General features: G+C 38.5%; 1 protein-coding gene across 3 annotated transcripts in view; it reads left to right on the forward strand.

Moving 5' to 3' along the window:
- P4ha1 (prolyl 4-hydroxylase subunit alpha 1) overlaps nt 1-13493 on the forward strand; it is a 57238-nt gene that overhangs the window by 31854 nt on the left and 11891 nt on the right. For 2 of the 3 annotated variants that reach the window (XM_005360050.3, XM_026785709.1), the window contains exons 8-10: nt 2070-2246; nt 5538-5608; nt 13267-13366. In XM_005360050.3, coding sequence (XP_005360107.1) covers nt 2070-2246; nt 5538-5608; nt 13267-13366 — 348 coding nt within the window. Of the gene's footprint in view, nt 1-2069; nt 2247-4519; nt 4591-5537; nt 5609-13266; nt 13367-13493 lie in introns of all 3 variants that reach the window. The other variant, XM_005360049.3, reaches the window with a different exon arrangement.

Genomic DNA, 13493 nt, shown 5'->3' on the forward strand with positions numbered 1-13493 from the left:
AAAAAAAAAAAAAAGAATAGAAAGACTTCATTAGATTCCTGCGACCATTTTGTACATTGCTTTTCTAATGTGTGTGTCAGACACCTTTGTATTGCTGATAAAATGCCGGAGATTGACAGCTTTAAAAGGAGGAAAGATCCATTTGGGTTCAGGGGTTCAGAGACTTCATTCTATAACCATAACACTCACTGCATCCTTTGGGCTCATGGCAAGGCAGGGCATCTTGGAGAGAGAGAGAATGTGTGGTGGAGCACAGCTGCTTACCCCACAGCAGCTCAGAAGCAGAGAGCAGCAAGGACGGATTTCCATCATCACCTTCTGGGCACACCCCAGTGACTTTCCTAAAGATACCAACTGCCAACCACACCACAGGCTAATGACCGAGCTAAGAATTTAGAAACAGTCTAGATCAAGCTCTAAGAGTACTTATCTTTTAAAGATGAGAACTCAGACTCACTAGAGGTTATTATCATATCTTTATAGATTTCTAGAAGTTGCATAATAATATCAAATGATCAAATATCTAGTTAGTTTGTGAATTTCCATGAGTCTGAACTTGTTTTGAAAACAGGATCTCCTACCTCAGACTATTGGCTTGTAACTCTTTATCTTATTTATTATGGAATTTTGACCTTCTGGTTCTTCTGCATCTATGCCCACACCCAGTTAATACGTTGCTAGGGAGTCAACTCAAGACTTTGTGCATGCTAGGCAAGCACTCTGTCAACCGAACTACATGCCCAGTCCTTTTCCTTAGTAACTTTTAAGCCAGCGAAGTGGAATTCTGGCTCCATATAGTATGCCACATGAATGTCAGCTCTGCCCATAGTTACAGAAACATCCCCTTTTCGAATTGTTGCATTCATCATTATAAAAGATTTATTTGATAGAAAGCCTTAAATTTGACTCTTGAAGTACATGAAGAAAAACATTTTGTTATCTAACAGTTAAATGTCATATATGACATATATGTTTAAGAGCCAGCTTATCATGATGACACATGGGTGTAAAACCATCATTCAGACACCCTAGAGGCTGAGACAAATGGTTTTCGAGTTTGAAATCAGCTTGGACTGTAAGGGACTTTGCCTTTAAAACAAAGCAATAGCGTATTTCATTGCTGCATGTGCACAAACGGTTAAAGGAAACATTTATTTGCTTTGTTGTCTGTCCTATTACCATTCTCAATAATACAAATGCCTGGTTTCTTAAGAACTTACTTTCTCTTTTTCATAGCTACTCATTTTCACTTTTGCTGTTAAAATACTGTTATGCGGCTGAAGAGATAGTTCAGTGGTTATGAGTGCTTGCTGCTCTTCCAGGGACTTGAGTATAGCTCCCAGTACCATATCAGGTGACTCACACCCACCTGTCATTCCAGGAGAGTTCACCAACATCTTCTTCTGACTTTAATGGGCACCGCCCTCACATGTGCATACACACATATATGCATGCTAAAAGTGTACACACACAGTATTACCATAACTGCTGTTTTTACTACAAGCTTTTAACTGTGCAATAATTAGAAAATGTTTGTTTAGTTTAGTCTTTTCATGTTTGTTTTTTTTTTTCCCCTTCTTGAAACTGCATTTTTTTCCTGGCTGCCTCCTGGTTATTTTGGAGAATTGCTGGGTATACTTTTTTTTCCCTTTTAAATAAGTATTTAAATGTTATTTGATGTTTATAATACCTATAATTTATTTGATAAGAGAATGGTAGAAACAAGAAACATTACCTTATTTTCTTATTTGAGGCCTCCCTCTTCCCCAGAAAATAATCGTTTCTATTTTTCAATGCTAGGGATTGAACCCAGTGCCTTTCTTATGTCAGGTAACCACTCTACCACCAAGCTGCACCCCCAAATCCTAAGAATCATTAATAATATTTTAAAGATCATAAATGTTTGCTTTGATGCAAAACATCTACAGGATATTGCAGCTTTGTGTGCTTTTCCACAGACCATCTCTGTGTGTGTGTGTGTGTGTGCAATCATAGTTCTTGTTTTTAGCCCATAGAGGAATCGACAGTGGGTAATATTTTAATATACTTATTATTTTCTTTATATTTAGACACCTCGGAGACAAAAAAAGCTGTTCTGCCGCTACCACGATGGAAACCGAAATCCTAAATTTATTCTGGCTCCAGCCAAACAGGAGGATGAGTGGGACAAGCCGCGTATTATTCGTTTCCATGATATTATTTCTGATGCAGAAATTGAGGTTGTCAAAGACTTAGCAAAACCAAGGGTAACTTTTTTTCTTCTCAGTTTACTGAATGTTTGTGTTAATCTTTTCTTTGCAAGGTGACAGGAAGGATAACTAAGGTGGCCATAACTTCAGATGGTTTTAAGTATTATTGCCCCAACATAATGTTAAGTTATGGTTTATGCTAGCTGTCTCAGTTTGTTATCTACATAAGTAATACGCCCTAATCCTGGGCTTTAAACAGTAATGGAAAACCATAGATTTGTGTTCTTTTATGAAAAACTAGTTTTTTGCTGTATTACTGGAAGACCTCCATATTTTGTAGCCTTCAGTACCACTCAAAGCTAAACCTTTTCATACATAGTCTGTTTTTATAGGTATCTTGCTAATTTTAAAATAGTATTATGGTTTCCTAATTTTAGTTTATATATATTTTTATTTTCTTTAATGAATATGGGTGTTTTGTTTGCATGTGTGTCCATGTACTATGTGCACGCAGTGTGCCTATGGAGGCTAGAGGGTATCAGATCCTCTGGGACATGAGTTACAGATTGTTGTGTTCTGCCGTGTGGGTGCAGGGAATCGAACCTCAGTCCTCTGGAAGAGCAACAAAGTGCTCTGAGGAACTGCTGAACCGTCTTCCCAGCCCTTAATCTATCTTATCAAGAAAAATAGTTGAATGTGAGTTATGCCTAATTCTACACATGTAGTGTTTGGCATAGAAACTTGTCTTTTGTGTAAGACTGTGGAGACCATCCCTCTGTCCTTTGTTTCCCCATCATCTTGTTCTTTAAAACAGCACATCTATTAATAATACAATGCAAGCTTTTGTAGAGATTATTAAATAAATTCTGATTATTATTTTTTTTCTGTTGGAATACGTAGGGGTTGATGCATTTCTATAAAGGTCAAGGTAGTCAGTGTTTTTTTGAGCTTTGTCAGCTGTATGGTCTCTGTCCCAGCTACTCAACTTCATCATCTGGTGTAAAAGCAGCCAAAGGGCATGTGAATAAATACTGTGGTTACAGCAGCATCTGCTTTTTACTTCTAAAACTGGTGGCAGCTGGTTTGGCTGGTGCATTTGCTGGCTGTGTGTATATGTGCTTAGATAAACTTGAAATTTTCTTTTCTAATTTCTTGACGTATTTTTATTGACTCTCTGGGAATTTTACATCACGCACCTCGATCACACTCACTTCCCACCCTTGTGGCCGTACCCCAAAAAGAAGAAAAACAAACCATAAATCCAATTTATGTTGTCCATATAAACTTGAAATTTTTAAAGTTTTATTATTTTTCCGAACTTACATTTTTTGGTCTTATCAAAAAAAGTTAAAAAAAAAAAAAAAAGACATTGTTAAGTACAAAGGGCATCAGGTGCTGTCCGGGGCCATTCTCACACATCAGCTGCCAAGCAGAATGACTCCGTATTTTCTCATTCTCTCTTTGAATTCCTAATTCAGTCCTTTTCAGACCCACTTTACCAGTGTTTCTTGGTAGGGTATTTGTTAGGAATTCACTTTTGAGATAGAAGGTCTCTAGTTGGGATTGTTTTTGATGATTAAATTCAGTGACAACTAGTTAATTTGCTTGTCATGTCAGAATTGCCTCCCCGTTTTAGAAAGTCTGGAATGCTTGTCGTGGCTGTAGTCTTTCCTTTAACCCCAGCTGCCCTGCTTTCTCCCCACGCAGAATATCACTGAGTCATGTTATCTCTTAAGATGAAGAAATGACCTTAAAACAAATTTTATTAACCTTTGTAAACATGTCTCACTGGAGTTACAATCCGAGGTTTAGAGTAGACGATTATTATTAATATGTCTTTTGTTTTTTGTTTTTCCAGACAGGGATTCTCTATGTAACCCTGACTGTCCTAGAACTAGCTCTGTAGACCAGGCTGGCCTTAAACTTAGATCCTCTTTCCTCTGCCTCCTGAGTGCTGGAATTAAAGGCATGTGCCTCAACCACCCTGCACAAACAGCCATTCTTGAAGCCATAAATTGTACTTTACATTTCAGGAATTTTTCTTCTCATCACATTCTCTAAGTATTGAAGAAATTTAATTTCCAGTCTTTTCTGTTTGTGTGGCCTGTATTCATGCAGTGCAAAAGCAATTAAAATAATTTTTAAGAAACACACCAGAAATCTAACTGACTTTTAAGGCTCAACACAAGGTGATTGGAAGGGTATTTAGATATTTTCCTATTCACCCTCTTTTGTTTAAAGAAAAAGAAAACGGAGAGGTCTGACTGGTTAGGGAAATGTGATTCATTTTTTGTCTTGTAATGCAATTATTTTGATGGTTGGCTTCACAGCTGAGGCGAGCCACCATTTCAAACCCAATAACAGGAGACTTGGAGACGGTACATTACAGAATTAGCAAAAGGTAAGAGATTGTATGCTGCATATTTTTCCTCCTAAGAGTGTCTTGAACATCCTACCGGAATTCTTACTCGTTTACAGAAGTAGATCATTTCCAGTCTCCAGCTCAAGTGGCCGCCTTACACATAGAAGCATAACGCATGGACACATGCTTTGTGTTTCACAAGCTTCCCCTTGAACTAGAAGTTCTGTTTTATCTCTGTTCGGACTCATGTTTCAGGAATTAAGTGCTTTGTATTTTTAAGGTCAGGTATTAAACACTCAGGAAACTGCCTGGTCCTTTCCTTTTCAAGCCCTTTGTTGTGAGAGTGGGAAATGAAGAAGCAGCAACCCCTTCATGTGGGGTGGAGTGCTGACATGTCTCACTCCCTCCTGGACGGCGATTGTCTTTTGCCTTTAATCTGATTGTCATTATGGAGTAATCTGTTCTTACTGGAGTTTCTCAAAGTCGCTGCCCAAGAGTTGGCTGCGGAAAGAGCAGTTCTGCTTCTGAGCTCAGTCTTTCAAAGGGCTTGTGATCTCTGCTGACCTGGATGATGCAGAGAGACTGGAAAGCAGTTTCATCCCTATGAAAGTTTTAAAATGATGAACTAATTTCGAATACTTTGTAAACTATATTTGAAAAACATTGAACTTGTAGACCTGGGGAAGCTCCTGTGAAACCCACTGCCTCAGATCATTCCATACAACCGCGAATGACTTTAGTTAAAAAAGCGAAAGGACAATAAATGCATTTGCAGTCAAATTCCGTCAGCCATTTTCTCCTGACTTAGAAGTGGCTGCTCTTCTGCCACCTTTCTGAACGTTTTGCTGATTCGACCCATTACCCGCCATGCAGACCAATCGGAATCCTTCCAATCACCTGTGGCTTGACAAAACAAAAAAGTGAACAAAGCCCAATGGCCTGCTGGAGTGTAAGCCCTTGTCCTTTCTCTTTTTTTCTTTTCGTAGCTGAGCCGAGCTACAGTACATGACCCTGAGACGGGGAAATTGACCACAGCACAGTACAGAGTATCTAAGAGGTAAGGGAGCAATGGACAGAATTGAGGCATATTTGGAGTGTTCTTTTTTGAGAATCTAATTTTGACAAAATATATGATATTGTTTCTAAGATGTAGATGTCAGGGGAAGGTTTTGATGTCTTTGCTTGATTTTCATAATGGACCAATAAGCAGATAGATCCAGGCATTTTCCGGCATTTTTCAGCTCATTGATAAGTATAAAATGCCCAGTGCAGCTCCAGCAATGCTGATATGGGAAGTGTCTTATGTTGAGAGAACGCCCCAAAGGCTCTCTGCACAGTGCAAGGCCCAAGGCAAACTCTGCCTTAGTCTGTGGTCACCAATAGTTCTAAAAGAAATGCCTAGAAGGACAGTGAGGCTCCTACAAATAAGCTTTCAATTCCTTCCGTTCAGCAACAGTTAGAAGTAACAGTTAAGGATCATGGTGCAGATTAAACTGTGTTACTAAGGCCAAGTAAGGTTAGTACAGCAGTGACTCACCTATTGATAATGGCTTCTCAGGTTAGAAAATGAAAGCAGAAATGTCATTATACTGGATTCTGCCGGATTCTAACCCTAAGTAAAGTTTCTCTACAGATGCCAAAGTTATAGAAATAAATATAAGCTCTACCCTGTCTCATTATAAACATTTAAATATATTTGAGAGTAATTGCTTAGATTAACATGTATTAATAATAGTTGAAGTAACTCAATCTGAAGCTACTAATTTTTAAGTTTAAGTTTTTTGATTGATTGATTGATTGATTGCTATTATGTGTGTGTGCCCATGTGTGCACATGCCAGAGTGGACATGAAGAAATCAGAGCTGCTCTGAATTTGTGAGTTGGTTCTCTCTCCAGTTGGTGAAGCATGGTCTTTCTTGCTGTGTTTGCCATGCTGTTTACTCAGGACTAACTGACTCCTGATCTTCCGGGTAATTAAGTATTCTTTCTTTACCTCCCATCTTTGCATAGGAGGACTGGAATTACAGACTTTTTATTACTATTTATTTATTGATTTATTTTTTAGCGGAGATAGAACTCCGATTTTCATGGCATGATCTGAGCTATTTTACCTGCCCTAATAAGACTACTTTTAATACAAGCTTTTATGTAACAGGAAATTTATGGTGTTGTCAGTTATATAAATATTTTTGTTATAGCTCTGGAATAAGATTTCTCAAATCAATATTTTTTACCTTTAAAAATTGTTTTTATTGTTAATTTATAGGACTAGAAGTTGAACCTAGGCCTCTCGTATGTTCCCAGCCTAAGGTGTAGCTCAGGCTAGCACTGGACTTGTGGTCATCCTGCTTCAGCTTCTTCTCATCTTCCTGTTGTGCTATGTTCCCAGGTGCCACCATGGTTGACAATTGATACTTGGAATCAGGTCATTTTTTTTTTGTTGTTGGCTATTTGAGCATGGTTAGCCCATCTCTGGCACTCAATAAATGTCACAACTGGAGAAGGTGTAGGGACAGCTAGGTTGCTTGTTGTGCCTTGGTAGGTAGGGTAAGTCCCCACTAACCTCCTGCTCTGCCTCCTCTGAGCCCACTGGCTAGAAGAATGGGATGGAAATGCAAGTTCTGGCGCAGGGAGGGGAAATGGCATGAGATTTCCAAGTATCCCAAATTGTGTTCAATTTTTAAAATTCATTAAATTACATTTTATGTATACGTGTGCATGTTTGTGTGTGCATGTAGTACACAAAAGGAGATCAGGGAACAATTTTTAAGCTGCCATGATGAGGCGTGTCCTCAGGAATACATTCATTTCTATGAGTTCAAGGCTATCCTGGTCTGCATGTTAAGTTCCAGGATAATCAGGGCTACACAAAACCAAACCAAACCAGGATAGCTTGTAATGCCAGCATTTAGGAGGCTGAGACTAGGGAATCTGAGTTTGAGGCCAGCCTGGTGTACATAGGGGGACCCCTGTCTCAAGACAAAACCTCCCCCATAAAGCTGTTACTGTATTTCAAAGACTTGCATATGGATTTGACATTTTTACAGTTCTAAAGCTAGTAAGTATCTTAAGTTCTCCTGATTTGGATGCTTCTAAGAATCATTTAAAACAAAACTTCAACGGAGGAAATGGGAAATGATGTGGTTCTGTTATAATCTTTAAAAAAATCAAACTTTCATGAATGAAGTGTTTTGGATTACATTTCTGAAAGTTTCTATATATAAAATACACGTGATGAAGGAATCCTCAGACAAGGATGTCACTGGACTCTTCCCATTTTCAAGTAACTTCTGTTGAAAGTGGTCCACAAATATGTTTTTTGTTTTTTTGGGTTTTTTTTTTTGGTTTTTTTCGAGACAGGGTTTCTCTGTAGCTTTGGAGCCTGTCCTGGAACTCCCTTGGTAGACCAGGCTGGCCTCGAACTCACAGAGATCTGCCTGCCTCTGCCTCCCGAGTGCTGGGATTACAGGCGTGCGCCACCACCGCCCGGCCAAATATTTGTTTTCTTAAAGCTAACTCCTATTCAATATTTCAGACTTTTTAAGTATTCCAGTTTTATAACCCCAAGAAGTAGCTTTATTGGGTTATTTGAAAAAGGCATAGTCATACTTGATGTTATACATCCTAAGTGGCAACAGAAGACTTATTTATAGCCAGTAGCATTCGATGCCTGAAACTTTGACCAGCTTTTAGCAAAGTATGGTATGTTTTAAACTAGTGAAAATGCACTTTATTTCAATGACTTTATTTTTAAAGAAATGTATCAAAATAAAAATATGCTTTGAGAGACATTAACTGTTAAAGAAACTTTTCACTGAAAATATTAAGTATGCTTTAACAAATAAAATGTTTTACTATTAGAGGAAAAGAGTTTCATGGATATTTGGGAGTATCCTAGTACAGGTCTGAGCCATTGGACATAGTTGTGAAAACCTAAATTTTGAAGTCTATATTAAATTTTGAAATTATAAATAAACCAACATTTTGTTTCCCTTATAAATTAAAAAGTTTTCATAGAAGAAAATGTGTTCTGATGTCAGTTAATGTAATAATCCCTTTTGCTCTAGCAACATCTGCATTTTGTAACAACCCGAAAAGGAATTATTTCTAAGTGATCATATCATTTTATGCAGAAGGATAGGTTCCAGAATTCCAGCAGATGGAATTTCCCTTGGCAGAGCACACATGGCAGTTTGCTGTTGTTGAGGGTTGGCCATGGTGGATACCTGAGTCTCAGCTAACAGGGAGGCTAAGGCAGGATTGTTTGAATCCAAGAATTCAAGGCTGGCCTAGATTTTTATTTATATAACTAACTATATGTAACATTGAGCTGGGAAATCATGTCTTTTTCTGTGAGAACCAAATAGCCCCACCCCCAACAAAACAAAAACTTACTTCTTATTGCTGGCTAGATTAGTGGCTAGATGACAGTGATGGAATTTAAGTTTTTGTTTGGTTATGCATTGTGAAAAGACAATTAAGTTGGATAAATTCCAAAGTCAGCTTGCTATAGCAAAAATCCTGATCATAAAAGTAAACAATATGCTTAAACTAGGAGAAAAGGTTTTTGATTTTGGTGGCTTATTCTTGGAAACAGTTCAGCTTTTCACTCTAAATAATGATTTCTGGCAATTGGTATTTATAATGTTATAAACATAATATGACATTTATGCCTAAAATTTTAGTTTACCCATATTGCTAAGAAACAAGTCTAAGAATCTAAAACTACTTATATGCAGTGCCAGAAGATGGTACCAAACCTCATTATAGATGGTTGTGAGCTACCATGTGATTGCTGGAAATTGAACTCAGGACCTCTGGAAGAGCAGCCAGTGCTCTTAACCTCTGAGCAATTTCTCCAGCCCCCTCTAAAAGTATTTTTATAATACTTAAGCTAATGTGCAGAATTTGGGGGTTTTGTTTGTTGTTGTTGAGACGGGGTCTCTTTATGTAGTTCTGGCTATTCTAGAACTTGCTGTATAGACCAGACTAGCCCCCAAGCTAACAGAGATTCTCTTTGTTCTGCATCCAGAGTGTTGGACTTAAAGACATGCACCACCACACCCTACCAGAATGGCATAATTCTGAATGATTTCAAATTGTTTAAAAGTGCCCTAATGTTTAACATCACTGCCCTCTAATGGGTTAAACAATGGTTTTCAAACAGAGAGAATCAAAGTAGACAGATGCTAACCGCCAAACACTTGAAGAGGAATTATTGGAAATTGGAAATGTTGCTATTGGGAAGCAGTACTTTAACCTCAGACTTAACATTTGTCTTTACAAAGCAACAGTTTATTGACTATATTAGCTAATTGTAACATGTTAGTTTTACATCTACATTGTGGTAGGAGGTGTGACATTACTGATGTCTTCCTGTGGAGATCTGTAACTATCTCTGAAGTGGCCCCAACTTAACCAGTCTACCCTCTACAGGCTGTGTAAGGATGCTGCTTCTTCCTCTGCCAACTTCCCTGCAGTGCTTTTAAGATTTGTGTGTTAAAAGTCAGGATTATTTCAAATAGAGGAATCTTGTTTTTAGAAAAAGTAGAAATACTAATTGAAAGTCTAAGCCCTGTCATGAATCCAAAAAGAAAGATATTTGACTACTTAATTTTTAGTAGAAGATACAGTGCATATAGAATTACTAGAGCGGGGAGGTGGATGCAGGAGGATTGGGAGCTGAGTTCATAGTGAGTTCAAGGCCAGCCTAGACCACTTAAGATCCTGTGTCAAAACAAAAAGCAATAGACATTGTAAAAGTTGGTGGCTGTCAGGCAGGTGGCAGTAGAAGTTGGTTTCTGTCTCTGGGTAATAAATTTCATGTTATAATAAGCACAGGCTCCCCATTCAAAGCTGGCTTTATGGAACTTTACTAGAACATGTTGAATGACGTGGGGCGAAAAATACCAGGCTAACTCCAAGATAAACCAGTTATATTCTTTATCATAAGGGGCAAACTCATGAAACAGGAACGAGAAGTTCAAGCTCAGCTGTGTTGCACAGGAACCACAGAGAGAGTCCTGGGAGCCAGGCGTTTTTTCTTCTGGTATCCATTAGGTCACGCCCTAACCTGATCCCACCTCTTAAAGATCATTGGCTGACAGAGATTCCCCATCAAGAACATACCTGCCTTATTTTGAGATTAATCTAAATAAAAAAAATTAGGTGCTGGGCATATCTCCTCAGAGTTAAAGTGTTTGCCTACCATATGTAAGGCCCTGGGTTTCATCCTCATCACTGCAAAATGAAATATAATAGAAAAATGATATGGGATTTTTTTTTCTGAACAGTTATGTTTAGGTTTTTGCAAGAATACTGTTAAAACAATGAACTGTAGAGTCAAAGCTTAATGAGAAGTGAAGGAAGAAATCTAGCAGAACAAAAGACATAACTTGAACTTGGAGTTCCATCCTATTTAAGATCTGAGGTTTAACCTGGGCCTAATATTGGAAGTACAGCTTCCAAATCATAAAATTCACTTTATTTTTGTGTTTAATTTTTTTAATTTTATTTTTACTTTATTAATATGGATATTTTGTGTACAAATATGTCAACATAAATGTATGGCACGCCTGAGGCCAGCAGAAGCCAGAGGAAGGCACCAGATACCCTGAAACTGGAGTTACAGACCATTGTGAACCACCATGTGTGTGCTGAGAACCAAACCCAGGTCTTCTGGAAGAGCAACCAATGCTCTTAACTTATGAGCCATCTCTCCAGCCTTGTTTTCACTTTTCTCTTCTTTACTTATTTAGTACTTTTTTTTTTGGAGACTGGGCTTCTCTGTGTGGCAATCCTGGCAATTGCTTTGTAGACGAGGCTGACCTTGAACTCAGAAATCTACCTGCCTCTGCCTCCTGAGTGCTAAAATAAAGGCGCCACCACCACTGCCCAGCATTGCTTTTTCTTTTTAAATTTCCTAAGTTTTGGTTTTTTAGGCAAGGTTTTCTTCTATAGCTCAGGGTGGCTTCAAACTCCTAATGCTGTCTGAGCTTCCAAACCCTGGAATCAAAGCATCTACTTCAGCCGTAGCTGTCAAATTCACCTTCCTGAAGTGTGTTCCAGTTGTTTTAAGTTTTTAGTTGTGTACTTATTTAACTCCAGACATTTTTATATAGTAACATGCACTAAACATTGATTTCTTTTTTCATGTGTCATGTGGAGACCAGAGGTTCATGTCAGGATTCTTTCTCATTCTGTTTTTATTTTTATTTTTATTTTTATTTTTTTGGTTTTTCGAGACAGGGTTTCTCTGTGGCTTTGGAGCCTGTCCTGGAACTAGCTCTGTAGACCAGGCTGGTCTCGAACTCACAGAGATCCGCTTGCCTCTGCCTCCCGAGTGCTGGGATTAAAGGCATGCGCCACCATTGCCCGGCTGTTTTTATTTTTTTAACTGAAGATCTATTGCTGAACTTGAAATCTACCAGTTTGGCTAGTCCACCTAGCAAGCTTGTCCTAGGATCCAGTATCTATCTCTTGAGGACCTGGACGCTTTATGTACTGAGCCATTTCCCCCAGACTCCTTAAACATTTTTCATGTATCCATGAATGGAGCTATTCATTACCTATCCTACCCCCACTCCATACCACTCCCTAGCAACCAGTAATTACTTTCTTCATTGATTTGCCTATTCTGCATATTTCACATAAGTGGAATCATATAACATGAGACCCTTTGTATCTAACTTCTTCCACTTAAACATGTTTTTAAGATTTTATGTTACACCATGTATCCTTGCGTTAATACTTTAGTGGCACGATAATTTGTGTTTTTAGATATGCCACATTTGTATTGAGTCTGTTCATAAAATGATCAACATTAAGATTGTTACTTTTTAGCTATTAATGTTGCTATGAACATTTCTATACTTTTCTTATCTAAATGGGAGTAGAATTGCTGGTGATCTAACCATGTCTGACATTTAGAGGAAGTACTTAACTGTCTTCTATAATGGCTGCACCATTTTGTCTTCATGCCAGCAATATGTATGTAAAACTTACCTAAGCAAATAATGCATGAATTTGTTCCCAGTAAAACATCACTGTAGAGCGCTCCAGAACCCTTCGACCTCCTCCACTCTAGTTAGTGTCTATATTTTGTGTAGAAGAAATAATTGTTTCCAGCTTAACGTGTGTTTTCCTGAATGTTCAGGAATTTTCAGTGTAAACAGGCAGTGCGCTCCTGCAGTTCCAGCTGCTCAGGAGACTGATGAGGCCTCATCTCGAGAGAGAGAGAAAAGGAGGGAGGACAGAAAGAGGGTTCTCAATATAGGGAATAGCATTAATAGTCTCCCTCTATTAATGCAGTGTTCCATAGAAACACAAGGTGTCTATTCTCTAACTGCAGAATGTTTCACTATTAAGAAATTGCATTAGTAAAGATATCGTCAGACAAGAAGATCAAGCGGATGAGCTGAACGTTTATTATCCTGGATGGGTGTGGTAGTGCACACTGGTTATCCCAGTTCTTAGGAGACTGAATCAAGGGAAGTTGGAGGTAGAGGTCACCCTGAATGACGCAGTGGAGCTAGGGGAAAGCTACAGGCTGAGACGGAAGCTTGATGGTTTAGCATGCACAATGTCCTGCGTGCATTTGATCTCTAACACTGTATTTTAAAAATTGAATGTTCTCTTTGTTGCTTTGAAAATGGCAGGTATTGGACTTTTATTTAATGAAACAGTAGCCATAAAAGTACTATTTTCTTGTCCTAGTGCTTGGCTGTCTGGCTATGAGGACCCTGTGGTATCTAGAATTAATATGAGAATACAGGATCTCACCGGACTAGATGTTTCCACAGCAGAGGAATTACAGGTAAGCTACCAGTTTGATGGAGGAAGGTCATTGGTTGATTAAATAAAGAAGCTGCTTGACCTGATAGGTTAGAACATAGGTGGGAGGAGCAGACGCTGGGAGGAAGAGGAAGTGAGCTCAGAGACTC

This window comes from Microtus ochrogaster, linkage group LG2 (assembly GCF_000317375.1).
Source record: "Microtus ochrogaster isolate Prairie Vole_2 linkage group LG2, MicOch1.0, whole genome shotgun sequence".
Lineage (NCBI taxonomy): Eukaryota > Metazoa > Chordata > Mammalia > Rodentia > Cricetidae > Microtus > Microtus ochrogaster.